Source organism: Littorina saxatilis, linkage group LG8, assembly GCF_037325665.1.
Source record: "Littorina saxatilis isolate snail1 linkage group LG8, US_GU_Lsax_2.0, whole genome shotgun sequence".
Lineage (NCBI taxonomy): Eukaryota > Metazoa > Mollusca > Gastropoda > Littorinimorpha > Littorinidae > Littorina > Littorina saxatilis.
Genome location: NC_090252.1, coordinates 41,420,716 through 41,440,715, shown reverse-complemented (window position 1 = coordinate 41,440,715; position 20,000 = coordinate 41,420,716). Strand labels below are relative to the sequence as shown.

General features: G+C 39.4%; 1 protein-coding gene across 1 annotated transcript in view; it reads left to right on the top strand.

The window, feature by feature from the left end:
- LOC138973585 (hemicentin-2-like) overlaps positions 1–20,000 on the top strand; it is a 117,858-nt gene that overhangs the window by 10,940 nt on the left and 86,918 nt on the right. The window contains exons 2-8 of the mRNA XM_070346294.1: positions 698–815; positions 2,333–2,529; positions 6,401–6,620; positions 9,175–9,269; positions 9,646–9,791; positions 11,135–11,246; positions 18,381–18,465. Of these exons, the coding sequence (XP_070202395.1) occupies positions 698–815; positions 2,333–2,529; positions 6,401–6,620; positions 9,175–9,269; positions 9,646–9,791; positions 11,135–11,246; positions 18,381–18,465 (973 nt within the window). The remainder of the gene's footprint in view (positions 1–697; positions 816–2,332; positions 2,530–6,400; positions 6,621–9,174; positions 9,270–9,645; positions 9,792–11,134; positions 11,247–18,380; positions 18,466–20,000) is intronic.

Below are 20,000 nucleotides of genomic sequence, written 5' to 3'. Positions count from 1 at the left end.
TTTGGAGTAATTGTAAAGTGCGGATCTGCAGTTTCTGGTCATAGTTTTGAATCGGAGCAAAAACTTGTACACACTGGTTTTGTATAGATCTATTTGTTCGCTGTATTGTAAATAAAGCTTCAGGCAATCATATGCACTAACTATCTTTCAAACAAGATGGCGAACACTTTGGTAAAACTTTCTTTGTGCTTTTTCGCCGGAAAGATTTGCTTCGACCGGCCACTGTCTCCGCTAGGACGTTTTGGAGTGTCGCCACATCCTAATCGGACTCAACTCATATCTCCTTTCGCAGAAAGTTCTCGAAAGTCACCGTATTCAAATGGAACTCAATCTGCGCGCCCAGTTCCTCCTCGCTCTCAAAATAGGGACTTTATCCGTAAATATAAAGACTCTGCCCGTCAAAATAGGGACTTTATCCCTCAGCCTAGACTTTCATCACGTCAAGATAACTCCTCTCCCGGAAGTTCACGAGTTCGCAATGATACCCGACCAAGAATTTCACCATTTCGGAACAGTTCCCAACCTAGAGTCCAACAAGTTCGGAATAATTCTAGACTCGAAACTGTCCCGTTTCGGAACAGCTCCCGGCCGGAGGTTTTTGTGCTCTCTAACCAAACCAAACCTGTGCGTGATTTAGCCGACATCGGAATAATGCCATACCGGAATGAAACTCAGCCTGTCAGTTCTCGTCAAACAGGGGTGGAGGGACAAACGGTGGTGGTACTGGAAGGAGGGACAGCTACCTTCAATGACGTCACCGTTCCTGGCACTGGCGGCACCGTGGTGTCCACTGCGGGAGGTCAGCAGGTCATGCAGTAAGTGCAAAACTTACCTTTTTTGAGATTATTTGTATTTGCTGTTCAGTTTGTTTGTTTGTATACTGAACATGAAAAGTTTAAGGATATTTTTTGTCAGTGCTCGTATTGAACTTTTTGTGCTCAGTGTATGCTTGATTGTTGTTGGTGGTGGTGGGTTAGTCAGAACTGTTGTTTTGTGTCTTTACATAGATTTTAAGATAAAAAAATCAAAAAATCATTGCTAAGATAATTTGCTTGTCTTTGTGCCTTTTAGTGCAAGAACATTCAGAATGTTGGTTAATATTCTCTCTCTCTCTCTCTCTCTCTCTCTCTCTCTCTCTCTCTCTCTCTCTCTCTCTCTCTCTCTCTCTCTCTCTCTCTCTCTCTCTCTCTCTCTCCCTCCCTCTCTCTCCCTCTCTCTGTGTGTGTGTGTGTGTGTGTGTGTGTGTCTCTCTCTCTCTCTCTCTCTCTCTCTCTCTCTCTCTCTCTCTCTCTCTCTCTCTCTCTCCCTCTCTCCCTCTCTCTCTCTGCCACATTAGAAAATAGCTGACGAACGTGACTTTTTATGACATGCAGCACAATCTATATGAAACTGACTAGAATTTGTAAAAAAAAAAAACTCATCAACTTTAAATTATATGTTAATAAATTATATTCACTCAATTTTTACATTTAGTCAAGTTATGACTAAATGTTTTAACATCGAGGGGGGAATCGAGACGAGGGTCGTGGTGTATGTGTGTGTGTCTGTGCGTGTGTGTGTGTGTGTAGAGCGATTCAGACTAAACTACTGGACCGATCTTTATGAACGTTGACATGAGAGTTCCTGGGTATGATATCCCCGGAAATTGTTTTCATTTTCTCGATAAATGTCTTTGATGACGTCATATCCGGCTTTTTGTGAAAGTTGAGGCGGCACTGTCACGCCCTCATTTTTCAACCAAATTGGTTGAAATTTTGGTCAAGTAATCTCCAACAAAGCCCGGACTTCGGTATTGCATTTCAGCTTGGTGGCTTAAAAATTAATTAATGACTTTGGTCATTAAAAATCTGAAAATTGTAAAAAAAATATTTTTTTTATAAAACGATCCAAATTTACGTTCATCTTATTCTCCATCATTTTCTGATTCCAAAAACATATAAATATGTTAAAAACAAGCTGTGAAAATTAAATATATAAAAATTATGATCAAAATTTCTTTTTCGAAATCAATTTAAAAACACTTTCATCTTATTCCTTGTCGGTTCCTGATTCCAAAAACATATAGATATGATGATATGTTTGGATTAAAAACACGCTCAGAAAGTTAAAACGAAGAGAGGTACAGAAAAGCGTGCTATCCTTCTCAGCGCAACGAATACCCCGCTCTTCTTGTCAATTTCACTGCCTTTGCCACGGGCGGTGGAGTGACGATGCTACGAGTATACGGTCTTGCTGCGTTGCGTTGCCTTCAGTTTCATTCTGTGAGTTCGACAGCTACTTGACTAAATGTTGTATTTTCGCCTTACGCGACTTGTTCTCTCTCTGTTGCCAGACTGGACATATTTGGCAGCACGGTGTTCCCAGCCTTTCAGAACCGCGTGACGGTGACGAGTTTCAACAACGGCTTCCGTGACGGCAGATCCAGTTTCGTCATCCGTAACGTGCAAAAGTCTGACGCGGGCAACTTCCAGTGTCAGTCACAGTTTGAAGGACAACAGCCCTGCGGTTCTGCTACGCTGGTTGTTGCCGGTTAGTTTTTGTACACATATTTTTCTAGAACAAGATATTAGGCCAAACAAAAATGTATGTTGGTTAAGGGTAACCCGACCGACGCTATATTTTCCCGCCAAACCTAAAACTTTGTTTTCATTTCTCAAAAAAAATCCCCCAAAAACAGCCTCTGGCACATTTTGCTAATTATATTTTTTTGTTTGTTTGCTTAACGCCCAGCCGACCACGAAGGGCCATATCAGGGCGGTGCTGCTTTGACATATAACGTGACAGAAGTCGCAGCACAGGCTTCATGTCTCACCCAGTCACATTATTCTGACACCGGACCAACCAGTCCTAGCACTAACCCCATAATGCCAGACGCCAGGCGGAGCAGCCACTAGATTGCCAATTTTAAAGTCTTAGGTATGACCCGGCCGGGGTTCGAACCCACGACCTCCCGATCACGGGGCGGACGCCTTACCACTAGGCCAACCGTGCCGGTTGCTAACCATATACCGAGACTAAAAATAAAATATAAAAAGAAAAGAAAGCCGACCTACCCACCCTTTTTTGGCGTGGTCATGTTACTCTAAACCAACATATATTTTTGTTTGGCCGTACAGTTGAATTCCGTTTTGAAAGCCTCCAAACACTGAAAAAAAGCGGGTCTTATAAAGATAGGGAGTCCAAAAATGGGGGTACATTTACTGCGGTTATGAAAAAATATTCTGAGAAAACAGGGTCTTGAAATGGAGAGAGTCTTAATTTGGGGGTGGGGGTGGGGGTGGATGGGGGTGCAGGGGTCTTAAAAGGGGGGATCAACTACACACACTTTTTGAGGTCATTACGTGAGCTTATTCCGTGTTACTCCGTGTTACGGCTTAACTGGCATGTCAAGTTTGAATGAAATGACACGGGAGTTAAAGCTTTAATTTGGGTGCGAAATTTGTCGCAATAATTGTTTGGCCTAGTTTAGATACAAATAAACTGCATCTTTTCGGTGCATTGCGTAACACGAACGATAAATCAAAGAACGTTTTAAGCTAGCTTTAAAGGGCAAGGCTTAGATTGTATGAGAAGAACTTTCCTGAACTTACGACGTTACAATTCAGGATTAACTTTCACCGATCTATATTTCTTTGTTTTATAGAGAGAGAAAAAAAGATTAATTGTTTGGCATCATTTTCATGTAATCTTTCTTTCACTGTCTGCGCCGAAATGTCTTATTACTATCTTTTTTTTACCTTGCCACTCTGATTCTATTTTGGTTCTCTTTCTGCTGAACGAGGACATAAGCAGTTGTTTTTGCTGTCCAGACAAGATGAACTGTTTTTCATGTTTCTAGACACATTAGTCTCTTTTTTGTGTTGAATTGACCAAAATATGTGCTGCCCTGCTATATTAATCTCGTCTACCGCATACAACCATTAATTAAAACGTTATCTCTGCTGTAAATTCTTAAAAGAGACATATAAGAAGAAAGACTGTGTCCAGCTCCTTTGGCATAAACACCACCACCCTTTACTCTGCAAAGGTACTTTTGTTTTGTCAATGTGAGACAAATTGAAATTGTAATTTGAATTGTAAACCGTTTGGAGCTGTGAATCGGGACTTGCGCTATAGAAAAGCGATTTATTATTATTTATGTTATTGAGACATTTGCACTTAGGGATTTATAGAGCAAATCGAGAAAATTCATTATTGAACGAAGCGCATAGCGCTGAGTTCAATAATGATTTTCGAGATTTGCTCTATAAATCCCTTAGTGCACTGGGATTGTTCACATTTGCCCAACATGATAGTTTGCTGAGCGGGGTTTATGTTGTCTGCTAGGCTATGGCAATCAAACCACTGCAAGCCTCATTCCAAAAACACGTTGCACTGAGTCTGCACGCATGAGGCAGGCTAATAAGTCTTATATATGGTACGGACGTTCTAAACCCTACACGTTTTCGATTCCGATTGTTCTTGCCTTGAAATAATAATTCGGAAACCATTCATTTACTGAACTGATGCAGTCGTATTTCAGTGTAGTCTGCTACGTATATTCCAAATGCTGGTACGTTATCAGAATAACACTTGTGTTTTCTGTTAGCTGCTGGGAATTGTATACTAACTCATCATTTGGTAATGTGGATAATAAGCTACAGCATAATTATGAGAAGAATCTTCGCAAATCGAACTGAAAAATTAGACACACCGGGTTCTATTTTTAGATCAGTGGCAACTGTGGCACAGGCACATGCAATCTGTCAGAAAAAAACCACTTCTGCTTTAATTGAGAAGCAGGCAATTTATGGTATTTTGGTATTGTGGAGAATATAAGCTACATGTCATTAATTAATTCTGAGGATGAGAGTACAGCCAATCAACTGGTTCACATCAGTCATGTGACACCAGTACTTACTGACAATTATTATTATTATTATTATTATTATTTAAGTTATTGAGACATCCCAGTGCACTAAGGGATTTATAGAGCAAATCGAAAAAATTCATTATTGAACGAAGCGCATAGCGCTGAGTTCAATAATTATTTTCGAGATTTGCTCTATAAATCCCTTAGTGCACTGGGGTTGTTTCAATAACGATATTGTCAGTACCGCCAGATAAAAAAGAAGATTCAAAACGCACATTTTGCAACGCGCATTTGGATAGGCGTAACTGTGTGGTCAGGTTTGTTGTCAGATCTACTTTTGTGTGGGCTGTCTCAAGTGTGTCGTGCTTTCGTCACACGCAAACTCTTGTTTTAATTTCTGTTGGTAAATTCCAGTGTAGCGTTAAGCTAAAAAGTGATGATCTTTCATAGAGACCTCATTTAAACTCGGAGAAAGGACTGTGCTCATAGTTATTTGCGATTCGAAACCTTCATCGAGCTTCGACAGATTGACTGTGCAGAGTTTTGCCCCTTGCCAAGGTCGACGGTAAGCACATTTTCAAAATAAATGTGGCATGTTTCTCGTGTGGTATCTTCACTCATCGGGGAGTCTGGTACTAAATATGAACGGTAAGAATGCTCTGAACCCTACACGTATTATATCCCCATCGTTTTATCGTTCACATTTGCCCAACATGTTAATTTGCTGAGCGGGATTTATGTCGTCTGCTAGGCTATAGCAATCGAACCACTGCACTGAGTCTCATTTCAAAAACAAAAATTGCTCGTCACGTTGCACTGAGTCTGCACGCATGAGGCAGGCTGGTAATAAGTCTTATATATGGTAAGAACGTTCTAAACACTACACGTTTTCGATTCCGATTGTTCTTCCCTTGAAATAATAATTCGGAAAACATTCATTTACTGAACAGATGCAGTCGCATTTCAGTCAGTGTAGTCTGCTACGTGCTGATCTAGCTGCTACGTTATCGGAATAACACTTGTGTTTTCTGTTAGCTGCTGGGAATTGTATACTAACTCATCATTTGGTAATGTGGATAATAAGCTACATGCCACTAACATGGCATAATTATGAGAGGAATCTTCGCAAGTCGAAACTGAAAAATTAGACACAGCGGGTTCTATTTTTAGATCAGTGGCAACTGTGGCACAGGCACATGCAATCTGTCAGAAAAAACCCACTTCTGCTTTAATTGAGAAGCAGGAAATTTATGGTCATAATCATTGGTATTGTGGAGAATATAAGCTACATGTCATTAATTAATTCTGAGGATGAGAGTACAGTCTCGCTTTGGAAAAGGGCGTAAGAATACGCTCTGTGGAAAAGTTAGCGCACTCCAAGAGTGCGCTAACAGATTTAAGCGCATCGCCATTAGCCAATCAACTGGTTCACATCAGTCATGTGACACCAGTACTTACTGACAATTATTATTATTATTATTATTATTATTATTATTATTATTATTATTATTATTATTATGAAATTGACAAATTGACGTCATTCAACAGGAGCACCTACCAAGCCCACGCTCAACGTTCTGACGGATCCCATCATCGTGGGCAATGACGTCATTGTGGAGTGTCAGTCAACGTCGACGTCAGTTCCGGCCAGCAGCGCGTTGAAGCTTGCCTACAACCTGAAGGAGAATGGGCGTCTTGCCCTCCCCCAGCCCACCACGGCCTCGCGTTTCAAAATCTCCTCCATTTCTAAGGCCAAGAAAGGGGCAAGGTTAGGGCTGTGGGGTTTGGGGAAAGGCCAAGAAAGGGGCAAGGTTAGGGCTGTGGGGTTAGGGGAAAGGCCAAGAAAGGGGCAAGGTTAGGGCTGTGGGGTTTGGGGAAAGGCCAAGAAAGGGGCAAGGTTAGGGCTGTGGGGTTTGGGGAAAGCGTAGGTGTTGGATAACGTTGTGAGGATGGGGAAGTTAATGGGGTTGGTGTGTGTGTGTGCGTGGGGGAGGGGGGGCTGTATCTGTCGGCCTGTCTTTTTCTGTCTGTCTGTCTGTCTGTCTGTCTGTCTGTCTGTCTGTCTGTCTGTCTGTCTCTGTCTCTCTCTCTCTGTCTCTCTCTCTGTCTCTGTGTCTCTGTCTCCCTCTCTCTCTCTCTCTATCTCTCTCTCTCACTCACTCACTCACTGTTTTTCTCTCTCTCTCACTCACTCAATCACACTCCCTCTCTATCTCTCTCTCACTCACTCACTCACTCACTCACTCTCTATCTCTCTCTCTCACTCACTCACTCACTCACTCACTCACTCACTCACTCTCTCTCTCTCTCACTCACTCACCCTCTCTCTCTCTCTCTCTTGCTCTCTCTCTCTCTCTTGCTCTCTCTCTCTCTCTCGCTCTCTCTGTCTTTCTCTCTCTCTCACTTTCTCTCTCTCTCTCTCTCTCACTCACTCACTCACTCACTCATTCACTCACTCTCTCTCTCTCTCTGTAGCTGTAAGTATTGGAAGAAGTGTCTCACCATAAAGTCCTTGGTGTAAAGATTGATAATAATTTATCATGGCATGATCACATTGATTACATCTGTGAGATTGCTTCCCAAAAAATATATCAGTTATCAAAAATAAAACACTTCTTGAATCTCCACTCGCGAAAGATTTTTTTTTACAATCACATCTTGTCAAATATTGATTATGCATCCACTGTATGGGACTGTGCAAGTGCTAATGTTTTGACACCTTTAGCCAGTCTTCACAGAAGAGCAGTTAAGCTTATTATGCTAAAAAATCACACTCCTTCAGAATATGATTATAACAATTTGCAATTATTACCATTTCAAAAAAGATTAATGAATAATAAAGGTGTTATAATGCATAAAGTGATGTCAGGGTATGCACCGGAGACATTACGTGATAATCTTATTTTGAACTATAACAGACTAAAAATCATAACACCGACTCCACGTATTGACCTTTTCAAATCAAGCCTTCTTTATTCAGGTGCGGTCCTATGGATCTCACTGCCTATTTTTCTTAAGCATAAAACAAACACAGACAGCTTCAAAAAAAGTTATATGTCGCACATAATGCAACTAAACATGTGCTGAATGGTTCATCAATTCATTTAACATGTATGTGCATGTTAAACAAAATTATAATAATATGCAGATCTAAATTAAGTTATGTTAAAAATTGACACTTTTTATCATTGGAAATTGTACTTAAAATGCAGTATGACAATTTATTTTTAAGTTTGATGTGATAGTTCTTTGATTATATTGTTTTCTGTTCTTGTTGACCCCATATTAGGGCAAGGGCTGGATGTAAAAAAGCAATATTCTTGCTTATCTATTACCCTCGATAATAAAGATTTTGTCTTGTCTTGTCTTGTCTCTCTCTCTCTCTCTCTCTCTCTCTCTCTCTCTCTCTCTCTCTCTCTCTCTCTCTCTCTCTCTCTCTCTCTCTCTCTCTCTCTCTCTCTCGCTCGCTCTCTCTGTCTTTCTCTCTCTCGCTCTTAATCTGTCTCCCCTTAACAACCCACATAATTATTAAAAATCTATTTGACCCTCTCTCACTATTCCGCGTTTTCCTGTTATAAAGTACAAGCCTTTGTAACGAAGTATAGGTTTTAAAAGACGCAATCTCACTCTAAAATTCTGTCCCATTCTCTTGATGTCTCTTGGCCGTTTACAAGATTATTGTAACGGGTCTTTCCGATATGGCTGATAATAGTGAAATTACATAACGGGTTTGTACAATAGATTTACTTCCAGTCGGTCAACAGCGGTTTCTTCGAAATGGTGCAGGGGCGGATTAGGGGGGGGGGGGGTTACAGGGGTTCCGGACCCCCCCCCCCCCGGCTGTAAAAAAAGAATAAAAATTTATACTAACTTTTAAAAGAAATAATGAGTGGCTGCTGACACCAGTTGATCATGTTTAAAATCAAGGATAAGCCATAAATAGTTCATAAAATAGCTAAAACTCTTCAGCTTCTGGGGGGCAAAGCCACCCAGACCCCCCAACGGGGCCTTGCCCATGTACCCCACAAGGAGTCTACCCCTGGACCCCAGGTTGTAACCCCCCTCCCCCCCCCTCTGGCTTAACTGCTCCGTCCCTGTGGAGCAACATGAAGCTTTGAGAAATCCATTGCAAGAAATGAAGTTTGTTTTAACACTTGAAGACACAAGCATTACCCAAATGTCAATTCGTTTAGACAGTCTAGTATCTTTGGTTTAAACAAAATGTATTCAGAAAATACAGGGTGACATGTATGATAATACAATATGGGGCATTTGTTACCACACAACAAGCTAAGCTTATATCTTTACTTTGCCTTTCCCAGGTATTCCTGTATCGCCTACGAGCAGAACACGCTGTCCAATCAACTGACGGGACTTCAGTCAACTGACAGTGATGTCTACATCATGGACCCCCTTTGTAAGTCATTGACAATAGTCCTAGAGATAATATTACATATATAATATATTATCGTATGGAAGTATTTGCAAGTAAGCAACGTACCTGTATTATTAGGGTTGATTGGATCCCTCTTCGTGTTTAACAAGCTGCGTAGGAAACTCTGCACGTGAATTTTTACGTTTATTTTAAAATTAACTCGAATACAAAGGAAGAAAGATTTAGTTTATGAAACGTTGAATTATAGAGAAAACGAGACCTTCACAAAAACCTCGTCAACTTGGCCTGGGAACTTGTCCCCCGTGTTCTTCGTTGAATCTGTTGCACTAGAACTTTTTTGTAGAATTATGCGATGTTTGTCACGTGATAAATATATTCATTGTATTATTCCAATCAGACCCACCGGAAGAACTTCTGTTCGACCCCCCAAGGGCAAACTACGCTGTGAGCAGCAGCGAAACTCTGCCGGAAGTGACGTGCACCGCCGACTGTAACCCGGCATGCACTTTCGACTGGTACAAAGGCTCACAAATCTTCCAGGCGGTAAGAGAGCATCAGCAGGGCTTGGGAGGGTCCTGGGTTCCGTAAGCCCCTCTCCCTCCCCTTACCCAGAAAATATACAAGAATACTCCTGGCATTTAAAACGCTAAATTTCAATTTTCAATTTAGCGTATCATCAATTCATGTCCCCAAAAGGAAAATGTTCCTGTGAGGACGTTAAGGACCCCCTAGTCTTTGCATCTCGACCCCCCGACCCTCCCCCCCCCTCTCTCCGCCTGGTCAACCCCTGCCTCATTTTGGAAGCACCTCAATCTCATGCACGAGGTCGAACTCTGATCATTAAGGCCAGGGTTATGAAACAGCTGTTTCTGTACTGTCTACTTTAAGACAGTGTGAGGATTGTTTTCGTTAACTTTGACTTCACAAAGTCGATCATTCTGTCTCAATGTAAACCCTTTTCTTCTGACGGAAAGTGGTGTGTTCATTTCAATGTTTCTCATTCTCTCACATGTCAGGGGAATGGTTCTCTCATGTTGTTACTGTTTTCTATCTGCATTTAAAGGGGCTGAAATAAAAAATAAAACGTTTTTGTTTAAATAACAACTAAACTTATTGTTGTTGTTGTTTACATCGCCTAATTCCTTACGTTTCTGAGATCCCTTTTGGACCTGTTTTCTCCAAAGCAAACACATGATTATACTTTTATCAGCAAGGGCCGTGCTGAGGATTGTGATGCATATTTTGCTATTGCACGCCGAAGCGTTTAATGTTTTTACACACCCCCGGTATAGGGGTGTGTATAGGTTTCGGTCGATGTGTTTGTTTGTTTGTGTGTTTGTGTGTTTGTGTTCGCATATAGATCTCAAGAATGAACGGACCGATCGTCACCAAACTTGGTGAACAGGTTCTATACATTCCTGAGACGGTCCTTACAAAAATTGGGACCAGTCAAACACACGGTTAGGGAGTTATTGGTGGATTAAGATTCTACAAGGACTTATAGAGAAACATATTAATGGTCAAAGGGAAATAACCTTCTCAGTTGGTGGCAGTGAGAATGGGTGCAGTGAGAATGGTTATTTCCCTTTGACCAACGGGGGTGTTTTTCCTACCTCGGAGGAATTTCTTGTTCTTTGTAAATTCGAGGCACTTACAGGATGATGATGATGATGTGTGTGTGTGTGTGTGTGTGTGTGTGTGTGTGTGTGTGTGTGTGTGTGTGTGTGTGTGTGTATGTGTGTGTGTGTGTTTGTGTGTGTTGGTGTGTGTGTGTGCGTGTGTGTGTGTGAGTGTGTGTGTGTGTATGTGTGTTTGTGTGCGTGCGTGCGTGTGCGTGTGTGTATATGTGTGTGTGTGTGTCTGTCTGTCGGTTTGTCTGTGTGTAGGGAGACAGACTGTCGCTAGGTACAGCGGACAAGAACAACGCAGGCAACTACTTCTGCCGTGCAACAAACAATATTGGCAACAAGGATAAACCACTCATCATTACAGTTGAAGGTTGGTTGCATTTCTAATGTCATACCTAGTCCACCCTCTGCTACTTCTTTCCATTTGTAAACTAAACTTCGCCATAACATTATTGCGCCAAATTTCGCACCCTAATTAAAGCATTGATTCCCGTGTCATTTTATTCAAACTGTATATATGCCAGTTAAGACCGTTCATTTGTAAAAGTTTTGCCTATTTCAAATTTCGTCGATTTTTATTTGGTCCCTTCCGTTTTCGTCCGGTCGATTTTGAGGGTACCCTTCTTTGAGGGGCGGTCACGTGATCCCTATAAAAGAAATATCTTCGAACCAGATCGTCAAATGAACTGCCTTAATTAACTAGCATAGAAAGTTTGAATGAAATCACCCAGCAACCACAGGTTAATCCCCTAGCAACCAGCCAGTTGGCGGTCATCAAAAAAACTCGCAGAAGCTCGAGTTTTTTGTGATCCGCTTACTTCGACCAATATTTTTTATTTCCACTGAGACTCGGTATGTAACCTCTTCATACACCCTCTTGTGACGTTTTTGTACTGAAATATATCATTTGGTTTTGTCTTTCGCTGCGGAAGGGGGTGTTGGTGGGGTGGGGGTGGGAAGGGGTGCACAATTTGTTTTTTGTGACAAACACATCTGGTACCTTACTCAAGTTTCAATTTGCAAAACAGGCCACACATACGTACTGTTGTTTTGAAATATGTGCCTCAGTCAAGATAAACAGTAGGCGGCAAAAGAAACGCAACTCATTCGCGCCCACTGTTGCATGTGATTTTTCGTCGAATAATTCTAATGAAATAATCATGGGGACAGACGGATTTCCTACACAACAGTCTTTACCTGGTTGAAAAATATGCATTTTTACGAATTTCGTAGCGTGTCGAAGTGACACGTTCGCCTGCAATCATAACTCGCTTGCCCCCAACCCTGTATTACACAACTTATGGAAAGATAAAAACAAGAGAACGATTCAATAACATGCATTAATCGTACAGCCACGAATCTGTTTTTCTTTTTGATGTACCTTATCTGGTTGATATTTTACGACAATTTGAAAATGACGAAAAATCACATGCAACAGTGGTCGCGAATGAGTTGTTGCTTTTGCCTCCTACTGTACGCGTGGCCTAAGACCGACAATACAGACAGTCTACTGAAGTACTGTTACATTTTTTCATGTTATTACATTTAGTCAAGTTTTGACTAAATGTTTTAACTTAGAGGGGGAATCGAGACGAGGGTCGTGGTGTATGTGTGTGTGTCTGTCTGTCTGTCTGTGCGTGTGTGTGTGTAGAGCGATTCAGACCAAACTACTGGACCGATCTTTATGAAATTTGACATGAGAGTTCCTGGGAATGATATCCCCGGATTTTTTTTTCATTTTTTCGATAAATACCTTTGATGACGTCATATCCGGCTTTTAGTAAAAGTTGAGGCGGCACTGTCACACCCTCATTTTTCAATCAAATTGATTGAAATGTTTGTACAGCAATCTTCGACGAAGGCCGGACTTCGGTATTGCATTTCAGCTTGGTGGCTTAACAATTAATTAATGACTTTGGTCATTACAAATCTGAAAATTGTAATGATATTTTTTAAATATAAAACGATCCAAATTTACGTTCATGTTATTCTACATCATTTCCTGATTCCAAAAACATATAAATATGTTATATTTGGATTAAAAACAAGCTCTGAAAGTTAAAACGAAGAGAGGTACAGAAAAGCGTGCTATGCAGCACAGCGAAACCACTACCGCGCTGAACAGTTTCACTCCGTTTTGCACAAGCGGCGGACTACGGTCATTGTGAAAAAATGCAGTGCGTTCAGTTTCATTCTGTGAGTTCCACAGCTTGACTAAATGTAGTAATTTCGCCTTACGCGACTTGTTTATTATTATTTTATTTTATTATTTTTATATTTAGTCAAGTTTTGACTAAATATTTTAACATCGAGGGGGAATCGAAACGAGGGTCGTGGTGTATGTGCGTGTGTCTGTGTGTGTGTGTGTGTGTGTGTGTGTAGAGCGATTCAGACTAAACTACTGGACCGATCTTTATGAAATTTGACATGAGAGTTCCTGGGTATGAAATCCCCGAACGTTTTTTTCATTTTTTTGATAAATGTCTTTGATGACGTCATATCCGGCTTTTCGTGAAAGTTGAGGCGGCACTGTCACGCCCTCATTTTTCAACCAAATTGGTTGAAATTTTGGTCAAATAATCTTCGACGAAGCCCGGACTTCGGTATTGCATTTCAGCTTGGTGGCTTAAAAATTAATTAATGACTTTGGTCATTAAAAATCTGAAAATTGTAAAAAAAAATAAAAATTTATAAAACGATCCAAATTTACGTTTATCTTATTCTCCATCATTTGCTGATTCCAAAAACATATAAATATGTTATATTCGGATTAAAAACAAGCTCTGAAAATTAAATATATAAAAATTATTATCAAAATTAAATTGTCCAAATCAATTTAAAAACACTTTCATCTTATTTCTTGTCGGTTCCTGATTCCAAAAACATATAGATATGATATGTTTGGATTATAAACACGCTCAGAAAGTTAAAACAAAGAGAGGTACAGAAAAGCGTGCTATCCTTCTCAGCGCAAGTACTACCCCACTCTTCCTGTCAATTTCACTGCCTTTGCCGTGCGCGGTGGACTGACGATGCTACGAGTATACGGTCTTGCTGCGTTGCATTGCGTTCAGTTTCATTCTGTGAGTTCGACAGCTACTTGACTAAATGTTGTATTTTCGCCTTACGCGACTTGTTATATTTAGTCAAGTTTTGACTAAATATTTTAACATCGAGGGGGAATCGAAACGAGGGTCGTGGTGTATGTGGGTGCGTCTCAGAAACTGATCCTTTTGTGTGTGCCATAATCAAATTAGCCCACAATTGAAACATACTGAATTTTAAATCATGATATTGGTATTTTTGAGAAGTAAAATGAATAAAGAAATAGTACAAACAAAACTGAGTATTTTGCATGATTATTATGAAGGTTGTTTTGCGAAAGAAATGATTAAATGCGTGAAAAATGGAGGTCTGATCTGTGACATGAACCATCAACTAGTTTTGTACCTCACTACAAGAATCGTTTAGAATGTCCAAGGACTGCTATTTTTGTTATGTGTGTTTGGTTTAAGTGTACTTGACAGTTGAAATGTTATTTTGTCCACAGAATTGTTTTTTTAAACGAAATTAATCGCTTGAAAGTTTGCCATCACTGTCGTAACATAGGTTTCCACACGCGTGCAACAGCAACAAGTCCTAAATTTGAACTTTAGAATTTGCATATTCATCTTCAACACGATCTTGACATGAAAGGGCATAGAAACTCGCTAAGTTAAATGTTATTTAAGTATTATTTTCTCAAAATTGCATCTGCAAACTAAGTTGAAAGTTGCGCAATATGACATGCTTCTTCAAAATTCCGTTACGATGGTGAACGGTTTTGCAAATAATGTTCAGAGTTTTGAAGAAAGATTAGAACTATTTTGCGCGTAGTGACTTAGAGGTGCGGGTGACTACGCATGCGCAGTTACAGAGAGAAATAGTTCAGGTTCCAGCAGCGAAGAAAGATTTCGAGAATGTTTCCGAAGTCTGTGATTTTGTTACGACAGTGATCAACACCCAAGGTTCTTAAGAAAAGGTGAGTTTTTGCTGCTATGATATTCTATGAAGTGAAAAATTAGGCTAAACATTTGTTAATAATAGTTTTTCTTTCGATTTCACGTAGTCAAAACTTGACTAAATGTTTTAACATAGAGGGGGAATCGAAACGAGGGTCGTGGTGTATGTGTGTGTATGTGTCTGTTTGTCTGTGCGTGTGTGTGTGTAGAGCGATTCAGACTAAACTACTTGACCGATCTTTATGAAATTTGACATGAGAGTTCCTGGGTATGATATCCCCGGACGTTTTTTTCTTTTTTTCGACAAATACTTTTGATGACGTCATATCCGGCTTTTTGTAAAAGTTGAGGCGGCACTGTCACACCCTCATTTTTCAATTAAATTGATTGAAATTTGTGTAAAGCAATCTTCGACGAAGGCCGAACTTCGGTATTGCATTTCAGCTTGGTGGCTTAAAAATTAATTAATGACTTTGGCCATTAAAAATCTGAAAATTGTAATAATTTTTTTTTTTTATATAAAACGATCCACATTTACGTTCATCTTATTTTACATCATTTCCTGATTCCAAAAACATATAAATATGTTATATTTGGATTAAAAACAAGCTCTGAAAATTAAAAATATAAAAAATTATGATCAAAATTAAATTTCCGAAATCCATTTAAAGGAACGGTAAGTGTCAATGTTTTCTTTAATTGTAAAAGTTGTATGTTCAATGGAATGGTAAGTCTGAACAAAATAATTACTTTATTTTGTTTTTAGCCAGTGAATGTGGATGCATCAAAATCTTGATAGATATTAAACAAATTCATGTTAGTGAAACTAGTACACATATTGCATCAATCTTTAGTTGAAATCGCAGGTACTTGCATGTTTCAGGTGCAATAGATTCGACCTGATGAACTGGTGGTAACGTTCCTTCGAAGGAAACCGGAGGGGAACTACTATTGCTTTCCAGGGATCGATGATATTTCCTTAGTCCCTACATCTGATGCAACCATGATTCGTGACCCCACCTTCAATGCCAGGGGGCATTATTTCTTTTAAAATAAATTAATTAACTGCAAGTGGCAACTGTTCTATATGTAACCAATGCCTTTGGTTTATTGTCTTAACAATTGAATGAACCACTTTTAAACATTTGCATTCTTCATGTCAAACCTTATAATACATGTCTGGTTGTTCGTTTCCGAGTTACGTCGGTGATGAACTTTTCATTAATGTTTCTCTTTTTTGGGGCAAAGTTTGCTTGATTTTGTCCAGCTTTTTTTTCTTTCTGTTCCTGTTTTAGTGTTTGGCATTTTACCTAAGAAGAATCTGGTTGCAAAATCAGCTTCATTTAGTAAAGTTTGTGGGAAAAAGCATAACCGTTTCTTTGTTACAAAAGTGATGTTTCCATGTTACATCGGTGACCATTTTGCATTCTTTTGGGATAACTTTCTAACATTTTGTCTTGGAGCAACAAATCTTTGTATATATATATGCTATTGTGAAGGTTAAATGTCAATAAGACTGAATGAATGCCATGTATCAACATGTTCTGATCAGGATATCATTAATTAATTTTCATTTTTGTATTGAAATTTTGACGAATGCATGGAACTTTGAAAAAAACATTATTTTGTTGTTTGCATGTAGTCATTTCATATTGAACTCTATAATGGCTTGTGATTCAACAATAATAACTGAATAAAAGTTGTTTTCAGCCTTATAAATGCAGTTTTTTTGTCTTTTATTGTTTCCATGTTACAAGGGTGATTTTGCACACATGGTCCAAATAATGCTCAATATATGGCAAACTAAAGGCAATGTTATATTTTTTCTTGTTTAAACTGAAAAGGTACACCCTGAGAAGTGTGTAAATAGTATTATCAACGTTTTCTGGGAAGATTTTACTTTTGGTGATAATGTCACAAACAGAGGACGAGATTCTGAGACGCACCCACGTGTGTGCGTGTGTGTGTGCGTGCGTGCGTGTAGAGCGATTCAGACCAAACTACTGGACCGATCTTTATGAAATTTGACATGAGAGTTCCTGGGTATGATATCCCCGAACGTTTTTTTCATTGTTTTGATAAATGTCTTTGATGACGTCATATCCGGCTTTTCGTGAAAGTTGAGGCGGCACTGTCACGCCCTCATTTTTCAACCAAATTGGTTGAAATTTTGGTCAAGTAATCTTCGACGAAGCCCAGACTTCGGTATTGCATTTCAGCTTGGTGGCTTAAAAATTAGTTAATGAATTTGGTCATTAAAAATCTGAAAATTGTAAAAAAAAAAAAAAATTTTATAAAACGATCCAAATTTACGTTTATCTTATTCTCCATCATTTGCTGATTCAAAAAACATATAAATATGTTATATTCGGATTAAAAACAAGCTCTGAAAATTAAATATATAAAAATTATTATCAAAATTAAATTGTCCAAATCAATTTAAAAACACTTTCATCTTATTCCTTGTCGGTTCCTGATTCCAAAAACATATAGATATGATATGTTTGGATTAAAAACACGCTCAGAAAGTTAAAACAAAGAGAGGTACAGAAAAGCGTGCTATCCTTCTTAGCGCAACTACTACCCCGCTCTTCTTGTCAATTTCACTGCCTTTGCCATGAGCGGTGGACTGACGATGCTACGAGTTTGTTTACACGCGTGTTGAGATGATTTAGTTTGCAGTAGTTCGCTATGTATACTTTCGACACTGATGTAATAGATTAAGTGTTTTTTGTTTCAATGTCAGCATGAACTTGTTCTTTAAAATGTTTGAGATGATCGAGTCGACCTTGAGACGGTATTATATACTTCTAGACACTATTTTAATGACAAACAAAATAATCTGCTAACAAAATGATTGTGTGTGGTAATGTCAGCATGAACTTTAAAAAGTGTCAGACGATTTATTAGATCATGAAACACTCCCAGACACTTGGTTTCAACAAAATTATTAGGTTGACGTCACTTGTTCGTCAAAATGTCAGCATAAACTTGTGCTTCTGAATTAGGTATATTTTGTAATCTCCCCTGTCCGTTTATTTTGGTGCGAGTCGAGACATCTGTAGTCATTATTTCTGTTCTATCATCTGTCTTCTTCTTTGTTCTGCTTTGTTTTGTTTTTACTGTACATAGAATTGGAACCTTCTCTTAAAGACCACCAACAATTTGAAATAATCAGCTCTTAAAAAACAGGGAGTCTTAAAATGGGGGTAAATGTACAGAGGTCATGAAAGAAAAGACTAAGAAAACATGGTCTTAAAATGGAGGAAGTCTTAAATTGGGTGTCGGGGGGGTGGGGGGAGGGGGGGAGGGGGTGGAAGGGGTCTTAAAACGGGGGTTCCACTGTACCTAAAGAAGACCCAAGGGTCAAAACTGTTGTAGTTTATAGTTTCGTCGTGTTCGTTCACACGTGATTACACTATTTTTTGTTGGTATTTTTGTGAATGTCAGTAATCTTATGAACTGTTTTTCAATTAAGTATGTTTTATATTTTCCGGTTACAGACAGCGTGAGTACACCTACACTGATACCACCCACATCTGAGTACAATGTACCTGAAGGAACCAACGTGGATGACATCTTCTGTAGGTGAGTGTCCTTTTCAGTGTCATTCGCAGAGAACCTGTTGATTGCAAATTTGTCATTATTTTCTGTCATTATCCCATTGCTGTGTGTACACACAAGCGCACGACCAAGTACGCACGGAAAAGATCCTGTAATCTATGTCAGAGTTCGGTGGGTTAAAGAAACACCAAAATTCCCAGCATGCATCATCCGAAGTCAAGTATCCTTAGCGGATTATGACTTTATTCAGTTATTCTGCAGAAAAACAGAAATGCTGGAGAAAAACTGTTTGTTTCTGCAGCATTTCTGCATAATGTCATCTTTCGCGAGAGCAACGTTTTTTTCTGCAGTAAAACAGTTTTACTGCAGTAAAATTGAAATCAAGAATGCTGCAGTAAAACGGTGATGTTGTTTTACTGGAGAAAAACTGTTTACACTTTTTCTTCAGCATTTTGGCATTATTCAGTTATTCTGCAGAAAAACAGAAATGCTGGAGAAAAACTGTCTTTTCTGCAGCATTTCTGCATAATGTCATCTTTCGCCGAAGCAACGGGTTTTTCTGGAGTAAAACATTTTACTGCAGTAAAATTGAAATCAAGAATGCTGCAGTAAAACGGTGCTGTTGTTTTACTGCAGAAAACCTGTTTACACTTTTTCTGCAGCATTTTGTACTGGCTCATTATAATGTTGGAGCACGCAAGCCCCCCTCTGTCGAGAGATGGACTCATCCAGAATTACCAATAGTTACAAACTATTATACTATCCCAGGGGGCGACGAATACAAACGCTACTTTACAAGGTCGTTCGTTTTTCTCCAGAAAAACTGTCACAGACTATTCTGAAGAAAAAGTTAATCGCAATAATGCTGCAGAAAACCAAGTAAACATTATGCTTCAGAAAAACTGTTTTACTGCAGTAAAAAACGTTGCTTCTGCAAAAGATGACATTATGCAGAAATGCTGCAGAAAAGACAGTTTTTCTCAAGCATTTCGGTTTTTCTCCAGAATAACTGAATAATGTCATAATCCGCCAAGAGCCAGTACAAAATGCTGCAGAAGAAATGTAAACAGGTTTTCTGCAGTAAAACAACAGCACCGTTTTACTGCAGCATTCTTGATTTCAATTTTACTGCAGTAAAATGTTTTGCTGCAGAAAAAAAACGCTGCTTCGGCGAAAGATGACATTATGCAGAAATGCTGCAGAAAAGAACGGTTTTTCTCCAGCATTTGTCTTTTCTGCAGTATAACTGAATAAAGTCATAATCCGCTAAGGATAGTCAAGACAAGACAAGGTATAATAATGTCGTACAGGCATATATTGTTAGCCTCTTGAGGTCAGGTATGGGGTCATATGATAGTGTCCGAAGTCGGCGTATTTAGCTGCCTAAATGGCCGAGTGAGAACGTTGATACATCTAAAGCCCACTCATGCAAAACAAAAGGAGAGGGTCAGGGGGTCAATAGAGGCGGATGGGTTACTGGAAAGGGGGACTACTCAGAACTCAGAATAGTTATTGCTCTCAGGCTAATTGCCCATTGAGCATGGGGAGGGGGGTATGGG